This window comes from Syzygium oleosum, unplaced genomic scaffold (genome assembly GCF_021117445.2).
Source record: "Syzygium oleosum isolate NSW1041296 unplaced genomic scaffold, Sole_v2.1 Sole_v2.17, whole genome shotgun sequence".
NCBI classification, from domain to species: domain Eukaryota; kingdom Viridiplantae; phylum Streptophyta; class Magnoliopsida; order Myrtales; family Myrtaceae; genus Syzygium; species Syzygium oleosum.
Genome location: NW_026607501.1, coordinates 6,953,480 through 6,977,523, shown reverse-complemented (window position 1 = coordinate 6,977,523; position 24,044 = coordinate 6,953,480). Strand labels below are relative to the sequence as shown.

The 24,044-nt window shown below is 42.1% G+C and overlaps 3 protein-coding genes across 3 annotated transcripts; 1 reads left to right on the top strand and 2 right to left on the bottom strand.

The window, feature by feature from the left end:
• The first annotated feature begins 7,459 nt into the window (after positions 1–7,459).
• LOC115678803 (ATPase 11, plasma membrane-type-like) lies at positions 7,460–14,775 on the top strand. Its single transcript, XM_030602244.2, has 21 exons — positions 7,460–7,616; positions 7,707–7,826; positions 7,917–8,015; positions 8,121–8,258; positions 8,369–8,503; positions 9,115–9,294; positions 9,385–9,591; positions 9,657–9,776; positions 9,929–10,048; positions 10,167–10,289; positions 10,384–10,488; positions 10,591–10,735; positions 11,529–11,693; positions 11,894–12,132; positions 12,294–12,326; positions 12,472–12,553; positions 12,676–12,836; positions 13,195–13,380; positions 13,468–13,650; positions 13,725–13,900; positions 14,434–14,775. Exons 1-21 carry the CDS (start codon positions 7,563–7,565, stop codon positions 14,528–14,530), a joined length of 2,868 nt encoding a protein of 955 aa, XP_030458104.1. The 5' UTR covers positions 7,460–7,562; the 3' UTR covers positions 14,531–14,775.
• A 152-nt stretch (positions 14,776–14,927) lies between these two features.
• LOC115678804 (protein NRT1/ PTR FAMILY 2.11-like) lies at positions 14,928–17,693 on the bottom strand. The gene is made up of 4 exons (XM_030602245.2): positions 17,248–17,693; positions 16,937–17,154; positions 16,152–16,705; positions 14,928–16,036 (listed from the first exon to the last, which is right to left on the bottom strand). Exons 1-4 carry the CDS (start codon positions 17,378–17,380, stop codon positions 15,136–15,138), a joined length of 1,806 nt encoding a protein of 601 aa, XP_030458105.1. The 5' UTR covers positions 17,381–17,693; the 3' UTR covers positions 14,928–15,135.
• Positions 17,694–21,121: 3,428 nt separating this feature from the next.
• Positions 21,122–23,337, bottom strand: LOC115678946 (protein NRT1/ PTR FAMILY 2.8). The gene is made up of 3 exons (XM_030602462.2): positions 23,012–23,337; positions 22,636–22,853; positions 21,122–22,552 (listed from the first exon to the last, which is right to left on the bottom strand). Exons 1-3 carry the CDS (start codon positions 23,127–23,129, stop codon positions 21,122–21,124), a joined length of 1,767 nt encoding a protein of 588 aa, XP_030458322.1. The 5' UTR covers positions 23,130–23,337.
• Between the last annotated feature and the right edge of the window lie 707 nt (positions 23,338–24,044).

Here is a 24,044-nt window from a genome sequence, read left to right as displayed (position 1 = left end):
CTACCAAAGTGGACCATCGCGGTCCGGCACCACTCGACATTATTACAAACATTTATGAAGACTTATACACGAATGAACAATCTTAACAATTTTGGGGACAAGTGTCAAAAAAGTCATAAATTTTTTGTATTGGTGCTAATTCAGTCATAAACCTTTTTTTTTTGCGCCAATTCAGTCCTAAACTCTTAACATAGTGCCAATTTAGTCCTTCCAGCTAATTTTAATTGGATTTTGCTTACGTGGACGCCAATCGGCCTACGTGGCACCGCCGGCGCTGACATTGATAATTTTTAATAATTTATTATTATTTTTTATTTTTTTCTTTCTTCCTCCCTCCCCCTTTGCCGGTGACCAACCGCTGGCCATGGCCGGGTGGGGTGCCCTCTCCTGGGCAAGGGTCTCTGTCACCTAGCTAGGCGAAGCCTGGGTGAGCCCTGGCGAGGGTTCTACTCGCCAGATGTGGCGAGGTCAACCCTCGCCCAAGCCACGGCGGTCGCCCCAAGGCGACTCCTAACAAGGTCGCGGTGGCCTGGGCGAGGGTTGGCCCTGCTAGATTTGGCGAGTGGAGCCCTCGCCAGGGCTCGCCTAGCCTGGCCAGGGCTCTCCCTCGCACAGGCGAGTGTCGGCCTTGCCCAAGCCAGGTGGCCCTCGCCCGCCCAGGCGAAGGTGGCTCTCGCCAGATCTAGTAAGGAACGCCCTAACCAAATTAGGCAAGGGTCACCCTTGCTCACCCAGGCGAGGCCGAGGGTTGCCCTTGCCTACCCAGGCAAGGGCAGCTCTCACTCGCCCAGGTGAGGGCAACTCTCTCCTGAGGCCGGCGGAGGTCGCTAGCGATGGCCACGGGAGGGAAGAGAGAAGAAGAAAAAAGGAAAAAGCAAGGAAAAGAAAAGAAAAGAAAAGGAAAGTAACAAAATATATTAAAAATCTTTTTGACTAAAAGACCCATTCTTCAATGTCTGAATAGTCACCGACCGGCCAAAAGTCCTTATTTGAGACGATTTGACCACTTCAAACTCTTATTTGAGATGATTTGACCATTTTAGGTCAATATTTGAAATAACGTCTATTTCATACTCTTATTTGAGACAAATGAGAGCACTTCATGTTCTTATTTGAAATTTTCTCTTGTTTTTGAGCGTAAAAATAAAGGGCGTAAAGGAGTATAAAGCCTCGGAAGTGGGACAAAATGAACGCAATCTCACTCTCCCTCCTCTCTTCTAGAAACTCGAGGTAAAAAAAACCCTCCATCTCCCGATTTTTTTCTTTTCCCTTTACAGAACAACATCGGAGGGACGTGATTGACGGTCAGAGATGCTCCGGGACCCACCGAGATCCACTGTGTCACGGCTGCGCCCCGCCGCATCCAATTCCCTGACCCCACCTTTTTCGCGGTTAAAAAAAAGAAAAAAAAAACATATAAATTCGGACAGGAGAAAGAAAAGGGAAGAGGAGAACGGGGAGGTGCTACGGACGCGTACGTCTTGTCCGGAGAAGGCGACAAACGCGCGGAAAGTCCCAATTCGCCCCCATGTGGATTCCGCCGGACACGCCCGGTCCGCTGACCAGGACATGGGCCCCACATGGTCCTCGCTAATTAAAATCGATAAACCTTATTTTACACGGGGCCGGCGTGACCTAGTACAAATTATAGAGCCACGACCGCGTATCGAACCCGAACGAGCAAAATGTTGAATTGAATCGTACCGGTCTTTATCAAGGGTTATTCATCCTTTTCTGTCGGTCTCGAGGGACGGAGGAGGCCAGGTTAGCCCGACAGATGGTGTAGTTTCCATTACGGATGGACAAATATTTTTTGTCGGCTGCTCTATACAGTGATGGGATCAGACCCGCTATTAATGTGGGTACCGGGTGCCTTTTTTTTTCTAATGACTTTTCTCTACTGCTTGGGATGATAACACAGATGGTTCCAGAACTTGGATCCGATGTGCGATGTCGTTCTTGAACTTTAAAGTTGTGTAGTGTGGTCCCTGAACTTGGATCCAATTTACAATGTCGTCCCTAAATTTTTAATTTGTTCAATGTGGTTTCCGGACTATCGGTAAATGCTCGATATAGTATCTAGACTACATGAAAATGTTTAAAAGTTCAGGGATCGTATTGAATAAATTAAGGGCCCGTTTGGCAACATGCCAAACAGTGAAAATTTCTGTTCTTTTGTTCCCAGAAATAGTTTGGGAACATAAATGCGTTTGGTAAACTTTTTGTTCCCGGGCACATTTTTGCAAAAATTTGTGCCGAGAAACAGTTTTGGAAGAGAAACAAGAAGTAAAAAAGTTGCTTCTTGTTTCTAAGACAATTTTGAGAATCAGCTTTTTTTCTTCTTTTTCTTTTTTTCTTTTCTTATTTTTGTGTTGTTCTTCCCTGGGCCGGGCCGGCCGCCGGCGACCGACCACGGCCCGTGGCCGGCGAGGGCGTCACGGCCCTCGCCGCCGCCCGCGGAGGTGAGGGTCGCCCTCGTCGGCGAGGGCGAGGCACCCTCGCCCAACGGGCGAGGCCGAGCCTCGTCGTCGGTCGCGACGGCGAGGTCGGCTCGCCTGCAGACGGCGAGGCTCGGCCGAGCCTCGCCGTCTGCTAGACGGCGAGGCCGCCTCGCCTGTGCGGCGAGGGTCCAGCCCTCGCCCTCGCCGGCGAGGGCGGCCTCGCCGGCGAGGGCGACCCTCCGCCTCCCCCGGCGGCCGGCAAGGGCCATGACGCCCTCGCCGGCCATGGCCAAAGAAGAAAATGGTAGAAAGAAAAAACAAATTAAACAATTCAAAATATTATTAAAATATTATTTGGGAACAGAAATTTTGTGTAGTTACCAAACGCATTTCTGTTCTTTTCTACTCTAGGAATAGAAATTTTGGACAGTTTATCAAACGCCTTCAAATACTCAGAAATTATTTCCGGGCACAGAATAAAAAAAAATCATTTCTGTTCAGAAATAGTTCCCGGGCACAGAATGGTATTCATGCGCACCCTAAAAGTGCGGGAACGACATTGCACATTGAACCCAAATTCAAAGATCACACTGAATAAATTAAAGTTCAGAAATTATTTGCGTCATTTTCCCCTTTCTATTTTGAATGGACGGTTGCAATTGCTTTCAGTAATTTTTTTTTTTTGTAACAGAGGATCCGCCACCATTCCCTGGCGACGAGCCCGCACAGGTAATCGGGGCGCCTATACCTCAGGGGAGACTAGCCCAGCAACCCACCGCCAGGGCCCCCCACTTAAATTACGGAACCAAGCGGGGATTCGAACCCAGAACCTCTCTAAGGGAAGGAAAGCACCCACTAACTCGGCCATGCACGCAGGTGAGTTGCTTTCGGTAATTTCGTCTTCGGGATTTTAAAGATTCTCAATTTCCCATTTGTTTGATTCTTCTTTGAATATCACTGTCGTGCAACTTCAAAATGGATATGTACGGTCCAATCTCGCTTGCGGTCGAGAAACTATCGCGCACAGCTCGCGAATGCGCGGATCGCTAAACTTAACAGGCCTCGTGTTCAAATACTGCAAGACTCACCGTATCCAGCGGCTCGAAAGTGTTGGGACGTGCGCACCCCGATGTGTCCGATATTGTATTTTATAATCAGCTCCGCCGAGGAAAGAGGGACAGCAGAAGTACCGCCGTACCGTACTTCGAGATGCTATCGTAATTCGCGTATTTACCTCGTGATTTGATCTTCTTTTAAAATTGAATTCTTGGGTTGTGTTGACAGGGCAATTTTCTTGGATGTCACTCCAAACGAGAAATTAAACGGAGTAGTAGGTGTGGAAATCTATTGCTCGATTTTTCCACACGTTTTAAAAATCGCTTTGTCTCGCGTCTTGTCGCTTTGAATAAAGAACGCCAAGTTGGCCATCTTAGCCGTTCAAAACAAAGCCGGCCCCTTATCTTGGCCGCCCTCGGCCGTCGGATCGATTCGGGTGACGATCAATACCTTGGCCTCTTCCTTTTGGACTCCGTAGTGACTCCGTCGTCGTACTCTTAAGTTTCTAGAAAATAGGAGGAATCTTCCGCCGGTGAATTTCACCGCCCGTTTCGGTAACGTCGGACATAAAGAAAACCGCCGCCCCGTCAAAACGACGGAGTTTTCCCGTCGCGTATCTCGAGGTAAGAACGCCTCGCGATTCACGGAGGATTGGATTCGTCGAGATGATGCTCGCGAAGCACGTGTTTCTCTCTTAAGCGCGCACGAAATGTACAAGGATTGTGTCAATGACCGTGAAATGTACGGTTACTAAACACGATTTTACTTAGGTTTAGGTCTTCGTAAGACTGGGTAAGTGCACGCGATGGCCGGTGGAGGGAAATAAGGAAAAAATAAAAAAGGAAAAAAGAAAAAAAGAAAAAGATTTGCAAAAATCATTCACGTAAGTGGCGGCCGGCGTTGACTGGATCACCACGAAAGCGATTTCCAGCTAAAATTAGTTGAAAGGACAATAATGGTGAATCGTCAAAATGTTTAGGACTAAATTGATTGAATTAGAAATTTTAAGACTGAATTGATCGCCGAACAATAAATTTAGAACTTTTTTGATAATTTTCTCTAAGCATCAACGGCGTACACTACGATAGTCACGATGATAATAAACGTCCCGAATTTCCACGACTTTTCTTGTTAAATAAAGGACGTATAGTTTGGTACAAGAAATGGAAAAGGACGATTGAGATACGAATTGAAATCCACTTACCTTTGTGTGGTGTGTAAAACATAGTCACGTGAACGAAGAAAAAACAGTTATGAAATGTAGGCTAATTTTGGAGAAAATGACAAAAATGATCTCTAAATGTTAGTCCGATATGCAATGTTATCTATGAATTTTTAATTTGTTCAACGTAATCCCTATACAATGTAGTCGTTCATTTTGCTCAAACAACAAATCAAACTTCATTTGATGACGTGAATCATAATATGCCGAATTGGATGTTAAAAAAATGATGAATCAACACGTTCATCCTTTTATCCGTCTACTTTAAAAAAGGAAAAATAATATTATGTCATTAACATGTCTTTAAAAATTTTAAATAACATGAATTATTATATCATGATTTGACATGAACGTGTAACTTCTTTTTTGATCAATTGTTCAAACTTAACATATTGAAATTCACGGTAGCCGATTATTAAAAAAAAGATAGCACTGAACATTTTCATATAGTCGAAAGATTAGATTTGATATTTGTCAACAGTTCGGGGATCACATTAAACAAACTAAAACGCCATAAATATTATTGCACAATATGCGAAAATTCAGGGATCGTAATGTTATTTTCTCTTGATTAAATATTTTAACTATGCATGTACGGTGTACTTTGGACTAGTACGGTGTACTTGGTCTGGTCTTGGCATGGACACTTGGCGTTAAGACGAAATTGACGATGCAGTTGTTGACGTTGACATCTTGACAAATGCTATTTTGTGGTCAGTGGCACGTGAACCAAGAATTTTGGCAACATTACTATGCTCGTGAAGTGAGAAATTTTTTTAAACTTTTTACCAGAAAAAAAAGAGAGAGAAAAAAAAATAAAAAAAATGAAAGAAAAGAAAATTCGGATGAAAACTAATGAAAATCTTTAAATTTTTTGGTTGAGAATAAGAGGGAGGAGAAACGAAAATTGAAGGTAATTTCGTAAAAGGTGAAGCCGTCTAAACTTCTTATTTTTCGCATTTAATTTTACGTGTATCTATCGTACGTGAACCTATGTAATTGATGATTTTCAGTTTTTTTCCCCACTCATAAAAAAACCAAATTCGTTGAATCATTCTCAAATATGACCAATATATCATACATTTTGTTAGTAAAACGCAAATAGCGTACACGAAAACATAAATGAAAGACCTTTATTGGCAGAAAAACGAAATGAAAGATCTAAAATGAAACAAAGAAAAAAATTCAAATTCCTCATCACATTAATCATTTACATACCGAATTGGTAATCGGTTCCAAGGTAAGTATGTTCCAGATTTGAAACTTAGAACCTATCATGCTAGAATTAGTTATCATTTTTTGGAGATTGGAACCTACCTTGTTTATCTCGGAATTGACCTTGGAACCTACCCTATATGTCTGGTTTGGTTTTAAGGTTAACCCGGGAATTGGCTCCTCTTTTTTTTTGCTTCATTTTAAAAAAAATCAAGATAAATAGCAATTATAGCAAAATAGTAAGAGCAACAAAATGTCTCAAAGCAAAACATTAATACAAAACAGACAGAAATATAAAACAATAGAGAAGTTAAGCTCATTTAAGAATAATAAATTATCTTCTTCCAACTTCAGAAAACAGGTTCTAACCAGTTCCTGAGTGAGTGGGTAGGTTCAATACTTAAAACTCGTAACCTACCCGCACAGTATCGGTTCCAAAAATTTGAAATCAAGAACTAGACCTATTTACCTTGGAACTGAACCTGTTGCACAGCCCTACAAATTACCCTTTATCGTGTAAATAAAACCTAAATAAGCTGGGGAAAGTGAAACGAGTAATTACTAATTAGAAAGAAAATTGATAAATTAGGCCAATTTGAAGCAATAGACTTAATGCGCAAATGAGAGATTTAGAAGTAGACAATGTATGGACATACACTGAACAAAATTTAGAGAGCATTTTTTATTTTCCCCCAAAATAAATTTGGAAGGATCTTAGTTATTATAGGAATTAAACTCAAATGATTATAGGAATTGAACTATTCAAACTTTAAAAGTGCATTAAATATTTTTTCTGCTGCATAAAATCCACAATGAACATAAAAAAAAATATCACAAGTCTGCTCTTGTTTGGATTTGCTTAAGAAAAACAATTTTTTTTTTCATTTTAAAATTCTGTCTCGCTTCTCTCTCCATGCCTTCTTCGACCTTTGGCCACGATAGAGTTACAATTTTCTTTCGACCAAAAGGATAATTTAAAAATAAAAAAAAAACACTTTGGCTTTTCAAAACTATAATAAAATTTTGTGGAAATCTACAAATTCATATACTTCGCCAGGTTTTTAGCCAGGTTTTTAGGCATCCGCTCGAATAAAAACCGAATTATTCCAGCTTTAAAGTTTACAGAAACTAAACAAGACTTAATTAAAAGCATACCAAATATGCAAGAATGAGTCCATGCTAGGATAATCAATAAGTTTATAATTGCGACTGATATAGATTCAATATATAATCAAATGTTTCCTTCATTTTTTTTTTTACTTTGGTTTTCTATTTTTTTCCCCCACAAAGCAACACCAAGGTACCCGACCATGCACTTTCAGCGCACCGTACGAACCCACACGGAAGCAATTTGCGGAGAATCTCTTCATCTTTTACTGACGTGAAAGCATTACTGTCTTTCTTGAAGTGTGGGACTCGTCGTTGAAAGCGACAGAAAACGACAGAGAAGTATTTCGGAGCAAAGATTTCTCCATTCCGTCCGTCCTTCGTGCCTCTATATTAGCACTCCCGTGACTCCTTTTCTTCTTCATCTTCCTCTGTACTTGACGTTCTTTGGAAGATTTCCGCAGGGGGTTTCTCTGGGTCGTGAGAGATAGAGGGAGAGAGAGAGGGGGAGAGGGGAAGAGATGGAAGAGAAGGCTCCAGTTTTGGAGGCAGTGTTGAAGGAGGCCGTCGATTTGGTAACAAATCTAAGCCAGAGAGATGTGAGCCTTTTATGGTGCTAGTGATATGTTTGGAACTTGATGTGAATTCTCGGTTGGTGGGTGCAGGAGAACATACCCATTGAGGAGGTGTTTCAGTCCCTGAGATGTAACAGAGAAGGGCTTACCTCGGCGGCTGCTGAGCAGAGGCTGGACCTTTTTGGCCACAACAAGCTTGAAGAGAAAAAGGCACTGAGATCCACTATCTTTTGATTTGATCAATGTGTGTGTTTGTGGGTCTGTTGGTGATAAAGATTTGCACTTGTTGATTTGTTTCAGGAGAGCAAGTTCTTGAAATTTCTGGGTTTCATGTGGAATCCCCTGTCCTGGGTCATGGAGGTTGCTGCTATCATGGCCATTGCACTTACAAATGGAGGGGTTGGTGATTTTTCCTCTACTGTCCTTTCTCTCTCTTTTTTTAAGGGTAAAATTTTAGTTTTTGTGAAAGATGGTATCCATTTGTTTCTGATTCTTCCTTTGCAGGGCAAGCCTCCAGATTGGCAAGATTTCATAGGCATCATCACTCTTCTGTTTATAAACTCCACGATTAGCTTTATTGAGGAGAACAATGCCGGTAACGCTGCGGCTGCACTTATGGCTCGTCTTGCTCCCAAAGCTAAGGTATGGGACTGCGGCAACATGTTCTGTTAGTTGCAATCAAGTGATCTTTGGATGTTCTTTGACATTTTGATGCTGTGGAATGGTGGCTCTGATTCGCATGTATGATGCAGGTACTTAGAGAGGGAAGATGGGGTGAGCAGGATGCTTCAATCCTGGTTCCTGGTGATATTATCAGTATCAAACTTGGAGACATCATTCCGGCTGATGCTCGCCTTCTTGAAGGAGATCCTCTGAAGATTGATCAGGTGACTTTTTCGTTGCCATTGGGTTTCAAACAAGGGAAAAGTGTTCGAAAAGTCCTAAATACGGTGCCAATTCAATCTCAAACTTTTTGACACAGTGCCAATTCAGTCCTTTCAGTTAATTTTGGCCGAATATTGCTGAGGTGAATGTTGGCCGGCCTATGTGGCACCGCGACAATTTTTAATAATATATTTTTAATTTTTTAATCTTTATTTTTGATTTTTTTCTTTTTTCTTTCTTCTTCCTTTTGCCGGTGACTGCCAAGAGAGAGAGAGTTTAGTTTCCAAATGAGAGAGAGCACTCCTATACAAGAGGTCCTCCCATTACATCCGTAGATTTCCTTTCTAATGCTATATATGGCATCTTCTCATCTACCAACTACCGACCAACTACCAGATGCTCTAGAATCCGGTACATTTATCATATCGCCTGTCTCTAAGAATATTATGGAGAACTTTGGAAATCCTAGGAAACTTGCTCGGTCTTCTTGGATTGTGCATGGTCCTTGGTTCGTGGGGAACCTTGGAACCGTGACACATCAACCTCTGAAGATTGATCAGGTGACTTTTTCAGTTGATGAGTTAACCAATTACTGAGATTTACTACCCTGCAGTCTGCATTGACGGGCGAGTCTCTTCCTGTGACGAAAGGCCCTGGAGATGGTGTTTATTCGGGATCCACGTGCAAACAAGGAGAAATTGAAGCCGTGGTTATTGCAACTGGTGTCCACACCTTCTTCGGAAAGGCTGCCCACCTAGTTGATACAACTAACCAAGTGGGACACTTCCAGAAGGCAAGGCGAAAATTCTAAACATTCTTTAGGCATGGCTTGCTACTTGATGTGTTTAGGTTGTCAATGATTTGTATTATCATTGCGTTTCAGGTTTTGACTGCTATTGGGAACTTTTGTATATGCTCCATTGCGTTGGGGATGATAGTCGAGATAATTGTCATGTACCCAATTCAAGACAGGGAGTACCGTTCTGGAATTGACAATCTCCTTGTGCTACTAATAGGAGGAATTCCAATCGCAATGCCTACCGTGTTGTCGGTGACGATGGCTATCGGTTCGCACAGATTATCTCAACAGGTGAGTTGTTTCTCTTGACAGTGTTATAGGGAGCGTGATTGCTGATCTGCTGATGTTGATTCTAGGGAGCCATCACGAAGAGGATGACTGCCATTGAAGAGATGGCTGGAATGGATGTGCTTTGCAGTGACAAGACTGGGACACTCACGCTGAACAAACTTACAGTTGATCAGAATCTTATTGAGGTCGGTCATATATATGCATGTATTGTATGTATTTTTTGCTTTTGTCTTTGTTTTTTTTTTGCATGTTCTTTGGTCATCAGTTTTAGGATCCTCTTTTCATTGGTGTTGTCCCATGAACTCCTTTTTTCTAATTTTTTGAACATGACTTGCAGGTGTTTGCAAAAGGAGTGGATAAAGAAACTGTTGTTTTGATGGCAGCACGAGCTTCTAGATTGGAGAACCAAGACGCAATAGATGCTGCAATAGTGGGGATGCTTGCAGATCCCAAGGAGGTGACTATATAGTCTGTAGTTAGATACGGAATTTTTTTTGTTGTCGTCACCAGTCTAATTTTTTTTATCCTCGATTTTCGACTTACCTGCTCTTTCCATCTTTCTTGGTGATGCAAAGGCTCGGGCTGGCATTCGGGAAGTACATTTTCTTCCTTTCAATCCTACTGACAAGCGAACTGCTTTGACTTACATTGATCATGAAGGTAAAATGCACAGAGTGAGCAAAGGTGCCCCAGAGCAGGTAAAATTGAAATTTTATGCCTCCTTAGCAGTGCTTCAGTTTTCTCATGTTTGGATTAATTTAACAGTGCTTCCTCCTTGTCTGTGGTCCTCAGATCCTAAACCTTGCACACAATAAGTCAGAAATTGAGCGAAAAGTTCATGGTGTGATTGATAAGTTTGCAGAGCGTGGTTTACGTTCTCTTGCTGTCGCATATCAGGTGATTGAACACGTCCTTTGAATCCTGTTTACCTAGATCTTGCATACCTTTTTTTGGCTTTTCTGTTCGGAATTAGCTTCATGATGCGGTTTGTACATCCAGGAAGTTCCTGAAGGACAGAAAGAGAGTGCTGGAGGACCATGGCAGTTCATCGGTGTCATGCCTCTTTTTGACCCACCCAGGCATGACAGTGCAGAGACGATAAGAAGGGCTCTGAATCTTGGAGTGAATGTTAAGATGATCACTGGTTGGTCTCTAATTTATCTTCATCTCCAAATATGATTGGCGTAGATGGAATTGGTCTAGCGTTGGTGATCCAGAAGCTCACAAATATTTGCTCAGTTGTGTTGCCCATCTTCATGCATTAATCAGTGTAGCAGTCATCATGAATTGGACTTTTACATTCGTATCTATCATTTACCTTTTCATTTAAAGAATGAAAAGTCTGAAGCACAGAGTGCTCACTATATGTGAAGCTAAGATTTGGCTCTTTTTTGGTGACATGCGCTTAAAAGTGATTACTTTGGTGCTCCATTGAATCTTGTTAAGTATGGATAGGTACCTTTGCAGTGTGGCAAAAGTTTTGCCAGTTTTGTCATACTGAAGCATTTGCATGTAATTCAGTTTTACTTCCTCAAATTCAAAGTCCTAATATCCAATATTGATTATGTCCTTTTTCTCTTATTTAGTTATATCAGCATTTATGTTCAAAAGCTTTCTTTGGTTATTTTCCTCCTTTTATGTCTGTTCTAGAGGACAATGGGGAGAACTTCTGACCAAATGCTTCGGAGAAAAAAATCGACATAATAAGATGCTTAACATTGTGTATCATCCAATTTGGGCGCACATTCTGTTTGCGTTTCTTGACTTGGTTAGTCTTCGGATGACGTAATATCACGTTTCTTTTCTCATGCAAAGTTCTTAGTGGAATGAAATTCTTGCTCATCTATAAAGATCTCATTATCATGGAAAAAACTAGGTATTGTTCTATGGTTTTCTGATTGTGTTGAGCACTGACTGAGCACTGTGACCTTTATTAGGTGATCAACTGGCCATTGGAAAAGAAACTGGTCGTCGCTTGGGAATGGGAACCAACATGTATCCTTCATCTGCTTTGCTGGGGCAAAACAAAAATGAAACCATTGATGCATTACCAATTGATGAGCTGATAGAAAAGGCTGATGGCTTTGCTGGTGTTTTCCCTGGTATGGCACTCATCTGCTTATGGATGCAAAAACCTACCCACAAGCATGCGCCGATTTAGTACTCTTCACGTTTCTTCAATCCTTTTCTGTGTTCCCTTGATTCATGTCCATACTCTCTGATCGTGTGGTGAGGCTGCTAGTCTTTGGTAACTAAAACTTGATCGTTGTTGTTAATTTTCATTATAATGTTTTGGGTCTAGAGCACAAATATGAAATTGTGAAACGACTGCAAGCGAGGAAGCACATCTGTGGAATGACTGGAGATGGAGTGAATGATGCTCCTGCTCTCAAGAAAGCTGACATTGGGATAGCTGTTGCTGATGCAACTGATGCTGCTCGTAGCGCTTCCGACATTGTCCTCACAGAACCTGGCCTTAGCGTGATTATTAGCGCTGTTCTGACCAGCCGTGCAATATTCCAGAGGATGAAAAATTACACTGTATGTGTTGGGCCTCTTTTTAGTCCTCTATCACTTTCTTGTCCACAGAGCTTGATGAGATCATTTGGCATATTATCTTGATTGGAATATGTTCATTATTTTCTTCACTAATGGATTTCCAATTTAACCGATTTTTTCTATGTATTTGTTTCCTTTGGCAGATCTACGCTGTTTCCATTACAATCCGAATTGTGGTGAGTTGAGGACCTTTTTTGTTTTACAGATCATGCTGTCAGCATTTTCCTGATTTCTAGTAGAATAATCTGTTTAATCTGCACCCAAAAACGAGTGACTCAGAATCTCCTCATGTTTTTTCCAACATAATGTATTATGTCGCAGCTTGGTTTCATGCTGCTGGCCCTCATATGGAGGTTTGACTTTCCACCTTTTATGGTCCTGATCATAGCAATCCTCAATGATGGTTAGTCGCTCCTTCCAGCAGCTAATTGCCTACGTAATTCTGATTGGGTCGCAGTAACAATATCTTGTATACTTTACGATTTACTGTTCTGGGTTTCTACTGACTACTTGCTGAAATTTCAGGGACTATCATGACTATATCAAAGGATAGAGTAAAACCGTCTCCTCTTCCAGATAGTTGGAAACTGTCAGAGATTTTTACTACTGGCATTGTCCTCGGCAGTTACTTGGCAATGATGACAGTCATATTCTTTTGGGCAGCATACAAAACGAACTTCTTCCCGGTATGTGGATTGTTGCATATAGTTCAGATTATTGGTGTTGCTCAGATTGATATACTCCTTCATGTAGGTTTTACTGTCATTTCAGAGATAATGGACAGTTCATCTGGTTCTCACTAGAGCAGATCCGTGTTTCATTCTTGTTGCTTATGTTGTTATTAGCATCTAAAAGGAATGGATCCACTAAATCCCCGCCGCTTTTTTTTATTTTCTCATGATGGTCTTAAGAGAATAATTCGCTTAATCTGTTTTCTGATGTAAGAATGCAACTTGTCATTTTCGTTTTACTTCTCTTTATTGTATTTCTGCGAACTTCGAATGAGTAGCACTGATGGAGATTCTACCACCTGGAATTTTCCAGCGGGTATTTGGAGTGCCCACTCTGGAGAAGACAGCTCATGATGACATTCGGAAGCTTGCCTCAGCAATATATCTGCAAGTCAGCACTATAAGTCAGGCTCTAATCTTTGTGACACGGTCCAGGAGTTGGTCTTACGTTGAGCGTCCTGGATTACTGCTAGTGGTGGCCTTTGTGATTGCTCAGCTGGTAATTTGATGACCACCCTGCTTCCTCATTCTTTTATTTTGTTAAAATTGATGAATTAGACATTAATCTTTTGTACATTCTGAACAGATTGCCACTGTAATTGCTGTCTATGCAAACTGGGGATTTGCTGCTATCGAAGGAATTGGTTGGGGCTGGGCTGGTGTGATCTGGCTTTACAATATCATTTGCTATATCCCGCTTGATATTATCAAGTTCTTCACTTGCTATGCACTGAGCGGGAGGGCTTGGGACCTCGTGCTTGAGCGAAAGGCATGAATGTAACCCTCATTTACTGGGTATAGTTCACCAGGGAGTGTGTTCTGATGCATTTGCTTTTAATGCAGGCTAACTTTACGAGGCAGAAAGATTTCGGTAAGGAACATCGGGAGCTTCAGTGGGCACATGCACAAAGAACGCTGCATGGATTGCAACCACCTGATGCGAAGTTCAGTGAGCGGACTCATGTTACAGAGTTGAATCAAATAGCTGAGGAAGCTATGAGAAGGGCTGAAATTGCTAGGTAGGTGGTAATTTTAGGATTACAGGATTTTGCTGGGAGATAGTAAACCAGTACGTCATCCATGCACTATCTTCCATTTGATACATGAAGAATTCATGATGTGGATGTTGAACATAGGTAGTCAAATTTAGGAAAATAGGTTGTCATCTGATGGCTAAAATGATAATAAATGTTAAACGCCTTGGCTTATCAATAGATGGAGATCAGAAGTTTAGTTTATTTGTAGAGATAGCTTTTTGTTCCATATTTTATGAATTATGTACAGAGTACCCTGAACAAGTAAATCAACAATGGGATTTAAGTGATAGTCTACTTTTTGACTTTTGGATTAAATTGATCTTAAAAAACTTGTCTCCTTGTTTTGACTATCGAGTAGTGTACTGTACCGACACATCTAAAATGTACAAGCATGTTCGGTCATCTTTGCTTGCTGATAGCTGGATTTACCACATTGCATGGTCCTTTGTCTGTCGTACTACTCTGTTCTTTTTTCCCTTTTTGGTGGTTGATTTCCTTTTCATTTGCTCTTTCAGGTTGAGAGAACTTAAAACATTGAAAGGTCATTTTGAAACAGTTGTCCGACGAAAGGGGCTCGACATAGACACAATACAGCAAGCCTACACTGTTTGAGGAAGAATCCTGTTCTGTCATAGATTTGCACATTCTATGCAGCTCAGAGTGATGACGTAATTAGATTATCATGAGGCTTAGACTATACTTCTAGCTCCTATTAACTCATTTCCTATTTTCCGTCCTCAACGGGCTGACGAGCTGTTGTTGTATTTATCACTTTAGTTAGCTCAAATACTGGGCTAAAAAGCCCCTTTCCAATGTGCTGTTAGTTTATATATGATGCGGGCAAGTTCTATAGCTTCCATTTTGTCCCATTATTTATCTATGAACTTATGGCTATAAAAACATGACGTCTTGCATCTTTGTTGAATCTTCGGTGAATGTATTACAAAAGCATGGTTGCAATCAAATGATGACAATGCTTGCTGAATTGTCACCATTAACATCCACAAAGTTGGGACTTCGGTATGCAACAAGTGAATTCTCATTGCTTTTCCTTGATTAGGTAATCTGCTCACAATATTATAATGAATTCATGACAACAGAGATGCTGTGTCCTCAGCGCTTTCACTCGCTGTGGGTCTGCAATGTTTAATTGCCGCATTCAGCTACATTCATATGTACAAGAGGCAGATATCTCGTACGTGCTCTACATCAATACATCATATAATAATAGCCTTTTCGGTTTTCTTCTCCGACTCCGAGTCGAGGATCGCATCGGGAGTTCCTTTATACTTGTACCACCGAGCACATAGTAAAAAGTAACCCAAGTTTAGAACACCCAAGACAGCAATGAGGTAGTAGAAGTAGTCTAATCTCCCTCTGTTTAGATCTTCTGGAAGCCAATTCCCGCTTTCTGCTCCAGCAGTCGCTCTGTGGACAATTGATATTAGGAGGCTACTCAAGTAGTTTGCACCTGCAACGCTGCAATAGAATACAGACCCAGCGACACTTCTCATATTTTCGGGAAATTGCTTGTAATAAAACTCGACTTGTCCAATGGCAGAAAAAGCTTCAGCGAGTCCAGCCAGTGCAAACTGAGGAACCAGCCATAAAGCCGACATAGACGAAATAGCTCCTCTTCTTGGTTCAATACCCAAAGTTGGCCTAGTTAAAGCTATGGTCCTCCGTCGTTCTTCGACTAAGGCTGATACCAGCATGGAGACAATGGAGATGAAGATGCCAATGCCAATTCTTTGAAGGACTGTAATGCCGCCTTCTTTTCCCGTGAGCCTCCTCAAAACCGGGACGATGATTCGATCATAGATAGGTATAAAGATGGAGAGGCTCAGCATTAAAAACACGACAAAGGAAGCTGCTGGGATCTTGAAGTTGCTGTTTCCAAGGCGTCGATCGGCTTGAGTGGCCTGAAAAATTGCGTAAGTATGTTGCTGGACTATCGCGATAAAGTAAATTGCCGCGGCAGCCCATATAGGAATCACCCTCATCAAGCACTTCACTTCTTCCACTTGCTGCATACTACAGAGTCTCCACGGATCGGCTGGCGATCCATCTGGATTTATTTGGTCTTGGGATGTCTTGATTGCTGCTTTATCTAGGAACCTGTCAAGAAAACAGAGGATTCAAGAGAGGGTTGTTGGTTTTATTGAAGTTGCCGATTGGAGCTTTTGTTCACTTGCTAAAGTCCTATATCGGAATGGTAGTGTAGGCTGGTTACCTGAATTGATCTGTATATGAAAGCTTAGAGTTAATAGACCTCGCTGGTGTATATGAGTAAAGAGAAAGCCATGGCTGCTCGGGTTGCTTCAGCCTGTTCTTTTTAATAGCAGCTGCTAGGACCTGTACGACACTAGTGAGTGGACTTCCCGTGGCTTTCACTTTCACATACATCTTAGAACCCATGAAGAAGATTGCGCAAGATATGAGCATCAAGATCGCGGGAATCGCTAAACCAATAGCCCAGCTCACGTTCGATTGCACATAGACTATGAGCGTCAAGGAAACCATCTGGGCGAAAGTGAAGGTGAAGAAATACCAGTTAAAGAAGCTGTTTATCCCTCTCTTTCCAGATTCGGTTTTTGGATCGAATTGGTCGGCTCCAAAAGCTAAGTTGCACGGCCTGATACCTGCGGCTCCTGTAATTAGCAGTGCGAACCCCAATATGAGAAACGCCATTTGCCCTCCAGTGGGCCTGGTGCAGAACTTCTGGCTGCCGCAGTGTGGAGGGTGCAGGTTCTTGATGGCCGCCGTTAGTTGTATTACTTGAAGTCCCTTCACAGTGAAATGGTAATGATATAGGCAGACAATTGGCTGCAATTTCATCCCCTAGTCACCTAATTTAAGTAAAATGCATTTTGCGAATCGCATTTCATCTACTCCTATCTTTTAGTCATTTCATGGCCGGATTTGAGTGGCATATCAGTTATTTATCCAGTAGAGTTTTCAATCTATACACTGAATTCACAAGAAATAGACGATGTAGAAGTACAAGGCAGTAGGCACCATGTAAGAGGCAATAGTGCAGAATGCTAGGGTCTTGTAGCGACCGAAGTAGGTGTCGGAGAAGAAGGCTCCCAGCAAGGTAGAGAAATTTGCGGTGCCATTGAAGATGTTGATGATATTTGCGGCCGTGATGGTCTTCATGTTGAATTCCTTGGTCAGATAGATCAACAGGTTGGCCAAGGTTCCAATGGCTCCAAGCTTCTCAAAAGTCTCATTCCCTGGAAAAATTTCATCCAAATGGGAAGTTCAAGAAATGGTTCTTAGACAAAAAAAGAGCAGCATGAGAACACCCAATAACCTCTCAGTCTCACCTATAATGAAGGGCATGGCTTTCCATCCTCTGTAGTTGATCTTTGGTTCACTGGTCGCGCTGGCTCTCTCGTCCTTGTCCATTGTTTCTGTCTCATTCTTCTCCATTCTCTCTCCATCGTTCTGCTCCATCATTCCTCTTTTTCCTACAGTCTATCTGCCTGTTTGTCTGGGCTTTATAGTGGTCTATAGTGGCAACAGATCAGTGTAGAAGCAAGTCATAACCAGGAACAGAATTTCCATGCCCTTCCTGAACCCCACCTGCCAATAGCTCTCTCCCTCCTATATATTATTGTCTTAGATATACCCACCACTCACAGGCTCCCTTGTATGAGTCCTTTTCGTACAGTCAGTGCCACTCCAACAGCGTACAACCCGGATCAAATGTCACCCAGGATTCTGTTACGCTGCGACTTTCGAGGGATGGGGCAGCTAAAATAAGCACAAAATGGACAATAGGAGTTTCTTTTTTTTGCTTTTCCGGATCTTATTTACGCGTAGATATGACTCTATCCCTAAGTTAGGGTGCTTAGTCATATGTTAATCCCTCTTCTCAGATTAATTAATCTTTAATAGAGCGTCAAGCTGTCTGAGGGCATGTGAGTCTCACTAATGGGTCACACCGGCCATAACTGATGAATTAAGTCCACTAAGTGCAAGTTGGTCTGCTGTCTGTGTAGTATATAATCTATTGGTGGCATGAGACGTCTTAAAGAGGTTAACTGTGTACGGACACAACACTAAATGCCGTGTAGTGAATGGAAGCAAGTAAACGGGATCTTATGTAAGAAAAGATTGCTGATTGATCCTAGATTGTCAGGACATGGCCAATCCGACATGTGGCTCGCCGACCTCTGCATAAAATATGAACATCTCAAGATCTGATGTAACTTGCAACCTCCGGTCAAACCATAGACTCAATGAATTGTTGATTCGTTACTTCATCGGCTCAACCACTTAACTAGAGAAAACTGCAGCAGTCCTGATAACTCATCTCTCTCTCTCTCTCTCTCTCTCTCTCTCTCTCTCTCTCTCTCTCTCTCTCTCCTAAGTAGTGGCCATTGGTTCTGTCAGGCATAATCATATTAATGACAGAGATGACTACTTTCCCAGCACAAAAAATTCAGACCCACTCATAAGTGGAGCAAAGTGATGTAAAGCAAGTGGCACTCAATAATCAGGATTAAAGAGACCCAATTTCTGTTACTTCACCTTTTGGGTTAATAAAGATTGCCAACTAGAGACCAATTAGGAGCACAGTTTACTTAAACCTTAGGGAGAAAAGTGAATGAACAGAAAGATTCAGGAGATGGCAGCTTTAAAGTTCACTACTCGAATAATATGACAGATTATATGTTAGGCATGTTGCGATTTCAGCCACTATGTTTTGGTTCTAAATCTGTAATGCCACTGCCGGATGGCAATGAGCACTGCTAAAGAATCATTGATTATTCATGACAGTTTTGCGGTTTACCGAAAAAATAAAATAGTGAGGAGATTATATTACTCAAGCGAGCGCCGAACGGTTCTTTTAGAAGGCAATATACCAAGAAGATGAATGATTAGCTTTAGCAGGATTCTAACTTGGAGAGAATGGAACTTAATGCTACAACCCATTTGCTTTGAAGAAGTCTGGCATTCTGATCATAATACAAATGGTTAAAGTGTTCTAAAGTACATGATGGTTTGTAATTTTGAATTTCCAAATTCAATATCTCGTTGTCATACATGTTCTGTCCTTTAATTTTTTTGTTTTGCTTTTTTGGGTACGAGGGATTTGAAAACTATTTGAATCAGCCCAGAAATGCCAACCACGTTTCTGTATTCCCTCTCTTCTTCCACCTGTTCTTGAACCCGGACTGGAATCTTGGAAGTGTTTAATAATCATCTGAATAAGGAAAAAAAAGGGAACTGCATAGATTTGTGTGATCTTTGTGGTCCAAGCAAAGAGGTTGACAATCTCATGGACTTTCTAAAAAGAATGAAGAGCTATTGGAGTAAGAAAGAAAAGGAAAAAGCCCCATCACTATAGTGATGCTTGCAGAGCACGATATCATAGAGCCCACATTGTTCATTGTGCGCTTTGCCATGCCCACAATTGGAAAGACGAGAAAACTGGGATTCAAGGGACGGGTTGGTGTTTCTGAAGACCCGGGGAAATGGATCCCCGATCCCTCGTTGAGCGTCGGATCAAAATAAGAGTAAATATCGCCTGTTGATCGTTAGCCTTTATGTTGTGTGTAATGACGTTCTTTATAGAAGTTAGGAGAAGTGCAAGGACCTAGGGTGCTGCAAAAAGAAAAATGGCAATCAGGCTAGGCGAAAGAATGTAATTCCCAGTCTGTGAATTTTGCCTACTGTCTTTAAGGAAAAGGCATGTTCTTATTTACCGTTAACGTGGCAGACTGAACAATTCATACTAATTATTGTCCGCGGACGTCTTTAGCAGTTAGGTAATTATACTACTATTGATCTTGGAGCCCAAATCAAGTAGAATTTCGGATCAGGTCTTCAAAAATGCGCGAGTCGTGTGGTTTTAGATACGTTTCTATGCTGTATTTCGCCGATATGTTCAATATCTGTCGTCAAATTTTACATTCAAATATATCTCCTCAATGTTGCGAAATTCAAATCAGCATTAATATAAAAATTACAATCAATACAGAATCGCAAATAAACGAAATTGCGATAACAAAGTTGGAATCGATACAAATGAATACCGAGGCCTGTGTTTGACATAGTTTCCTTAAAACAGATTCGTTCCCTTCAGGACGCGTCCGAGGTTTCATGAACGTCTGTCTCCCAGGATACAACGGTTGACTGCTAAGAAGTAATCAGGACTTCAAAGCTTCCGGCGAACTTGAACAAATTGCGGAACTGAACACTATCGAAAACCGTGCAAATGCAGAGAATATAAAACAGAGGAAGAATGATTTCGATAAAGATAGAACGCAGGGGACAAATGAATACCGAGGCCTGTGTTTGACACAGTTTCCTTAAAACAGATTCGTTCCCTTTAGGACGCGTCCGAGGTTTCGTGAACGTCTGTCTCCCAGGATACAACGGTTGACCGCTAAGAAGTAATCAGGACTTCAAAGCTTCCGGCGAACTTGAACAAATTGCGGAACTGAACACTATCGAAAACCGTGCAAATGCAGAGAATATAAAACAGAGGAAGAATGATTTCGATAAAGATAGAACGCAGGGGACAAATGAATACCGAGGCCTGTGTTTGACACAGTTTCCTTAAAACAGATTCGTTCCCTTCAGGACGCGTCCGAGGTTTCGTGAACGTCTGTCTCCCAGGATACAACGGTTGACTGCTAAGAAGTAATCAGGACTTCAAAGCTTCCGGCGAACTTGAACAAATTGCGGAACTGAACACTATCGAAAACCGTGCAAATGCAGAGAATATAAAACAGAGGAAGAATGATTTCGATAAAGATAGAACGCAGGGGAGAGCATTTCGGGAATAATAATGGCCGATTAAATCTGTCGTTACAAAATCAATATGAATAACGGACGATTAAATCTGCCGTTATAAAATCAATACGAATAACGGAAGGCAAAATTGGGCTCGTCGCGAGGCCCACTTTTCGGTTCTGCAATCGTGTATGCGGGATGTGCGCTCGCGCGCAAGTTTTAACTTGTCGGGCGTCGGATTTGCACCCCTGTGCCTACGCGCGAGGCAGAGAGTTTGTGCTATGATAGTTACCACTTCAAATAAGTGTAACTGTATATAAAGCACTCCATAGCCTTCTTTCTTTTCCGATGTGGGAATAGTATTTTTCCACTTCCCACTTCCAACTCAAAGGTGTTCTTTGAGCATCAATTTCTCATTCATTCACCCATCAATTTATCCCATATTTCCAACACTCAATGGCAAGCAGCGGGGTTCTCCAACTGGATCTCTCTCCCATCTCCACAAAGATTGACCTTTTTCACATAATGACAGGCGAAGAAATTGAAGTACACAAAGTTTGCCGTACCAACAGCAGCGATGATGTAGTAGTAGTTCTCGAGCCTGTTCTTGTTAAGATCATGACCTCCCAACCACGGCGATTTCCCGTTCTTGCGAGTGATTAGATGAATCATATTGACAAGGAAGGAGCCTATGTAGCTTGTAATAGACAAGCTGAGAAAGAAGATTGCGCCGGCAACGGTTCTCATGCTCTCTGGCATTTGTGTGGTGAGGAACTCCAAAACTGCCACAGCTGCAAATGCTTCTACCATTCCCGATAAGACGAATTGCGGCAAGAGTAATGCCACAGTAACCGGAGATTCGTACGAACCCTGGCTTAAGGCCGACTCTCGACGCTTCCTCTCCACGATTCCAGCGACCAACATGCACAGAATTGACATGATTATCCCTGTGCTGATCCTCTGCTGCATTGTCAATCTTTTGTCCTTCTTAATGATTTTCCGCACCCGGGGGATGTAAATGCGCTCGTAGATGAAGATCCATATCGAGAGTGCCACCATCGAGAAGAGGGTCATCCAACCTGGCGGGATCTCAAAGTGGGGTCCGATTGATTTGTCCATCTGAATAGCCTGAAGAATCCCAAATGTGGTCTGCTGGTCCATGGCTATGAAACAGGCGATTCCCGTTATCCAAACTGGCAAGATTCCTATCAAGCATTTGAATTGCTCCACCTGTTGGACGCTGCACAGCCTCCAACCATTCTTCGACATTCCTTGTCCATCCAACTCATTCGGATCGATGATAAGAGCCGCCTTATCCAGAAACCGGAATCTATACGTACGAGTTAGCTTGACCACCCCTGGTTCTGATTCCTCTGGTGAAGGATCATAGGACGGTTGCTCCCAATCGGGTCCAACAGTTTGGCGACGCTTTCGACATGCCTCCGCGAGCACCTTAGCCATATCCACGAAAATGCTTCCTTGAGGCTTCTTGCAGATATAAGTCTTACGACCAAGCAAGAAAATGCATATGGACAATCCAAGGCAAGCGGTCGGAACGGCGAACCCCAGAACCCAACTAATATTAGTCTGAACATAAACGACGGCGGTGAGAGCTATGAGGAGTGCAATGGTGAAGGAGAAGTACCACCAGTTGAAGAACCTCTCCAATTGTGCTCTTCCCTTATCTGTTCTAGTGTCGAACTGATCGGCCCCAAACGCGATATTGCAAGGCCTAATGCCGCCTGCTCCAATGGCCAAGAGAGCAAGTTCAGCAAAGAGAAAACCAAGCTGCCAACTCCGAGGCTGTGAGCAATTGGATTCGCCGGTGCACTTGGATGGTTGTAATTGTGGTATACCCGCAGTTAGAGTCATGGTCCCCATGCCCTATAAATGAAAACTTCTGTTGATTATCGAAATCGAGATTGACACCTGGAAAATTTATCGAGGATGACGAATAGGGAGGTTACCAAGAGAGATGCCAACGAGCCAAAAAGGAGAGTTCGGAACCTGCCCAGGTACGCATCAGAAATGAAAGCGCCAGCGAGGGATGCCACATTCGAGGAACCGGACCAGATGTTCACCACATTAATCAAAAGAATGCCGCCCATGTTGTACTCTGTACGCAGATACACCGTTATGTTGGACACTAAGCTCATCGAAGCTAGTTTCTCGAAAGATTCATTCCCTTCAAAGTCGAAACAAGAAATTCTAACATTTAGCATCAAATGATAGATCTCTAGACAGAGACAGGAGACAGAGAGAAATGATCACTCGAATGGTCAAGAGGAGTAGCTATTATAAGCAGAAACTGAAGTGAGGTGTGTAAATTGAGGACCACATTACCTAGAATGTACTTAATTGCTCTCCATCCTCCTGCTTTCTTACCATCTGCAGCAGAGTGTGAAGAGGTCTCTTCATTTGCCAAGTTAGAAGAGCAAATTGCATCCTCTGTGCTATTCATATTATCGTACTCTTCTTCCTCGATGTGATCCAGTCTAAATGTATTCAAAAGTCCGAGAGAAAACTCTCCAGATTGGTGACGCACCGAGTGATTACCAGCTGATTGTTAAACCGCAGAAGCATGCTGCTAAAGAAGCTCGGACGGTGAAACGAAAGGCGTCCCTCAACACATTTTGGGCATGTCGACATGTATGAATCTGGTCCTTAGTTACTTAGTCCCACGTTTTCTAGGATTGTTAGGATTGCAGCTGATTTCTAGTGGGTTTTGTTATGGACACACTTTTGATCCTAAACTCGCGTTGCGTGTGCATTTGTCTTAGTCTTAACAAGTTTGCCTGCCCTCGCTTTCTTCGCACTCGGTATTGTGAAAACGATTCTCTGGCTGTAGCATCGTCGTGCACATGTGATGCTAAGACTGTGGCGGGCCGAGCAGGGTAACGACGGGCCCGAAAAGTGGTCAAACTTGGACATTTATGCCATTCTTATGCTGTCAAAAACTTTTATAATATGAAACGAAATTATATATATATGTATGTATGTAAAAAGAGCATATAAACCCCATAAATAAGTGATATGTGATACTTTAACACCCGTGTCACATGCAAATTGGATTAGGAATGACGTGCGAAATTTGACAAAGAGGGACCACAAATGCGAAAATTGGGCAAAAGGCGGCCCTAATACAATGATAAGAATACCTGTAGGAGCATTGCATAATGTCTATGTACTTCATAACGAAGAGTAATAGACTTTACAAGATGGCAAAGATAACAAGATATTACGGTACAAATATGATTTTTAATAAATTTTTATTAAAATTAAATTAAAAAATAAACTAAATTAGAAAAAAGGAAGTGAGAAACCAGGCGACGAGTCGTCACTGCCCTAATATCGTAGAGAAGGGTAGGCGAGGGTG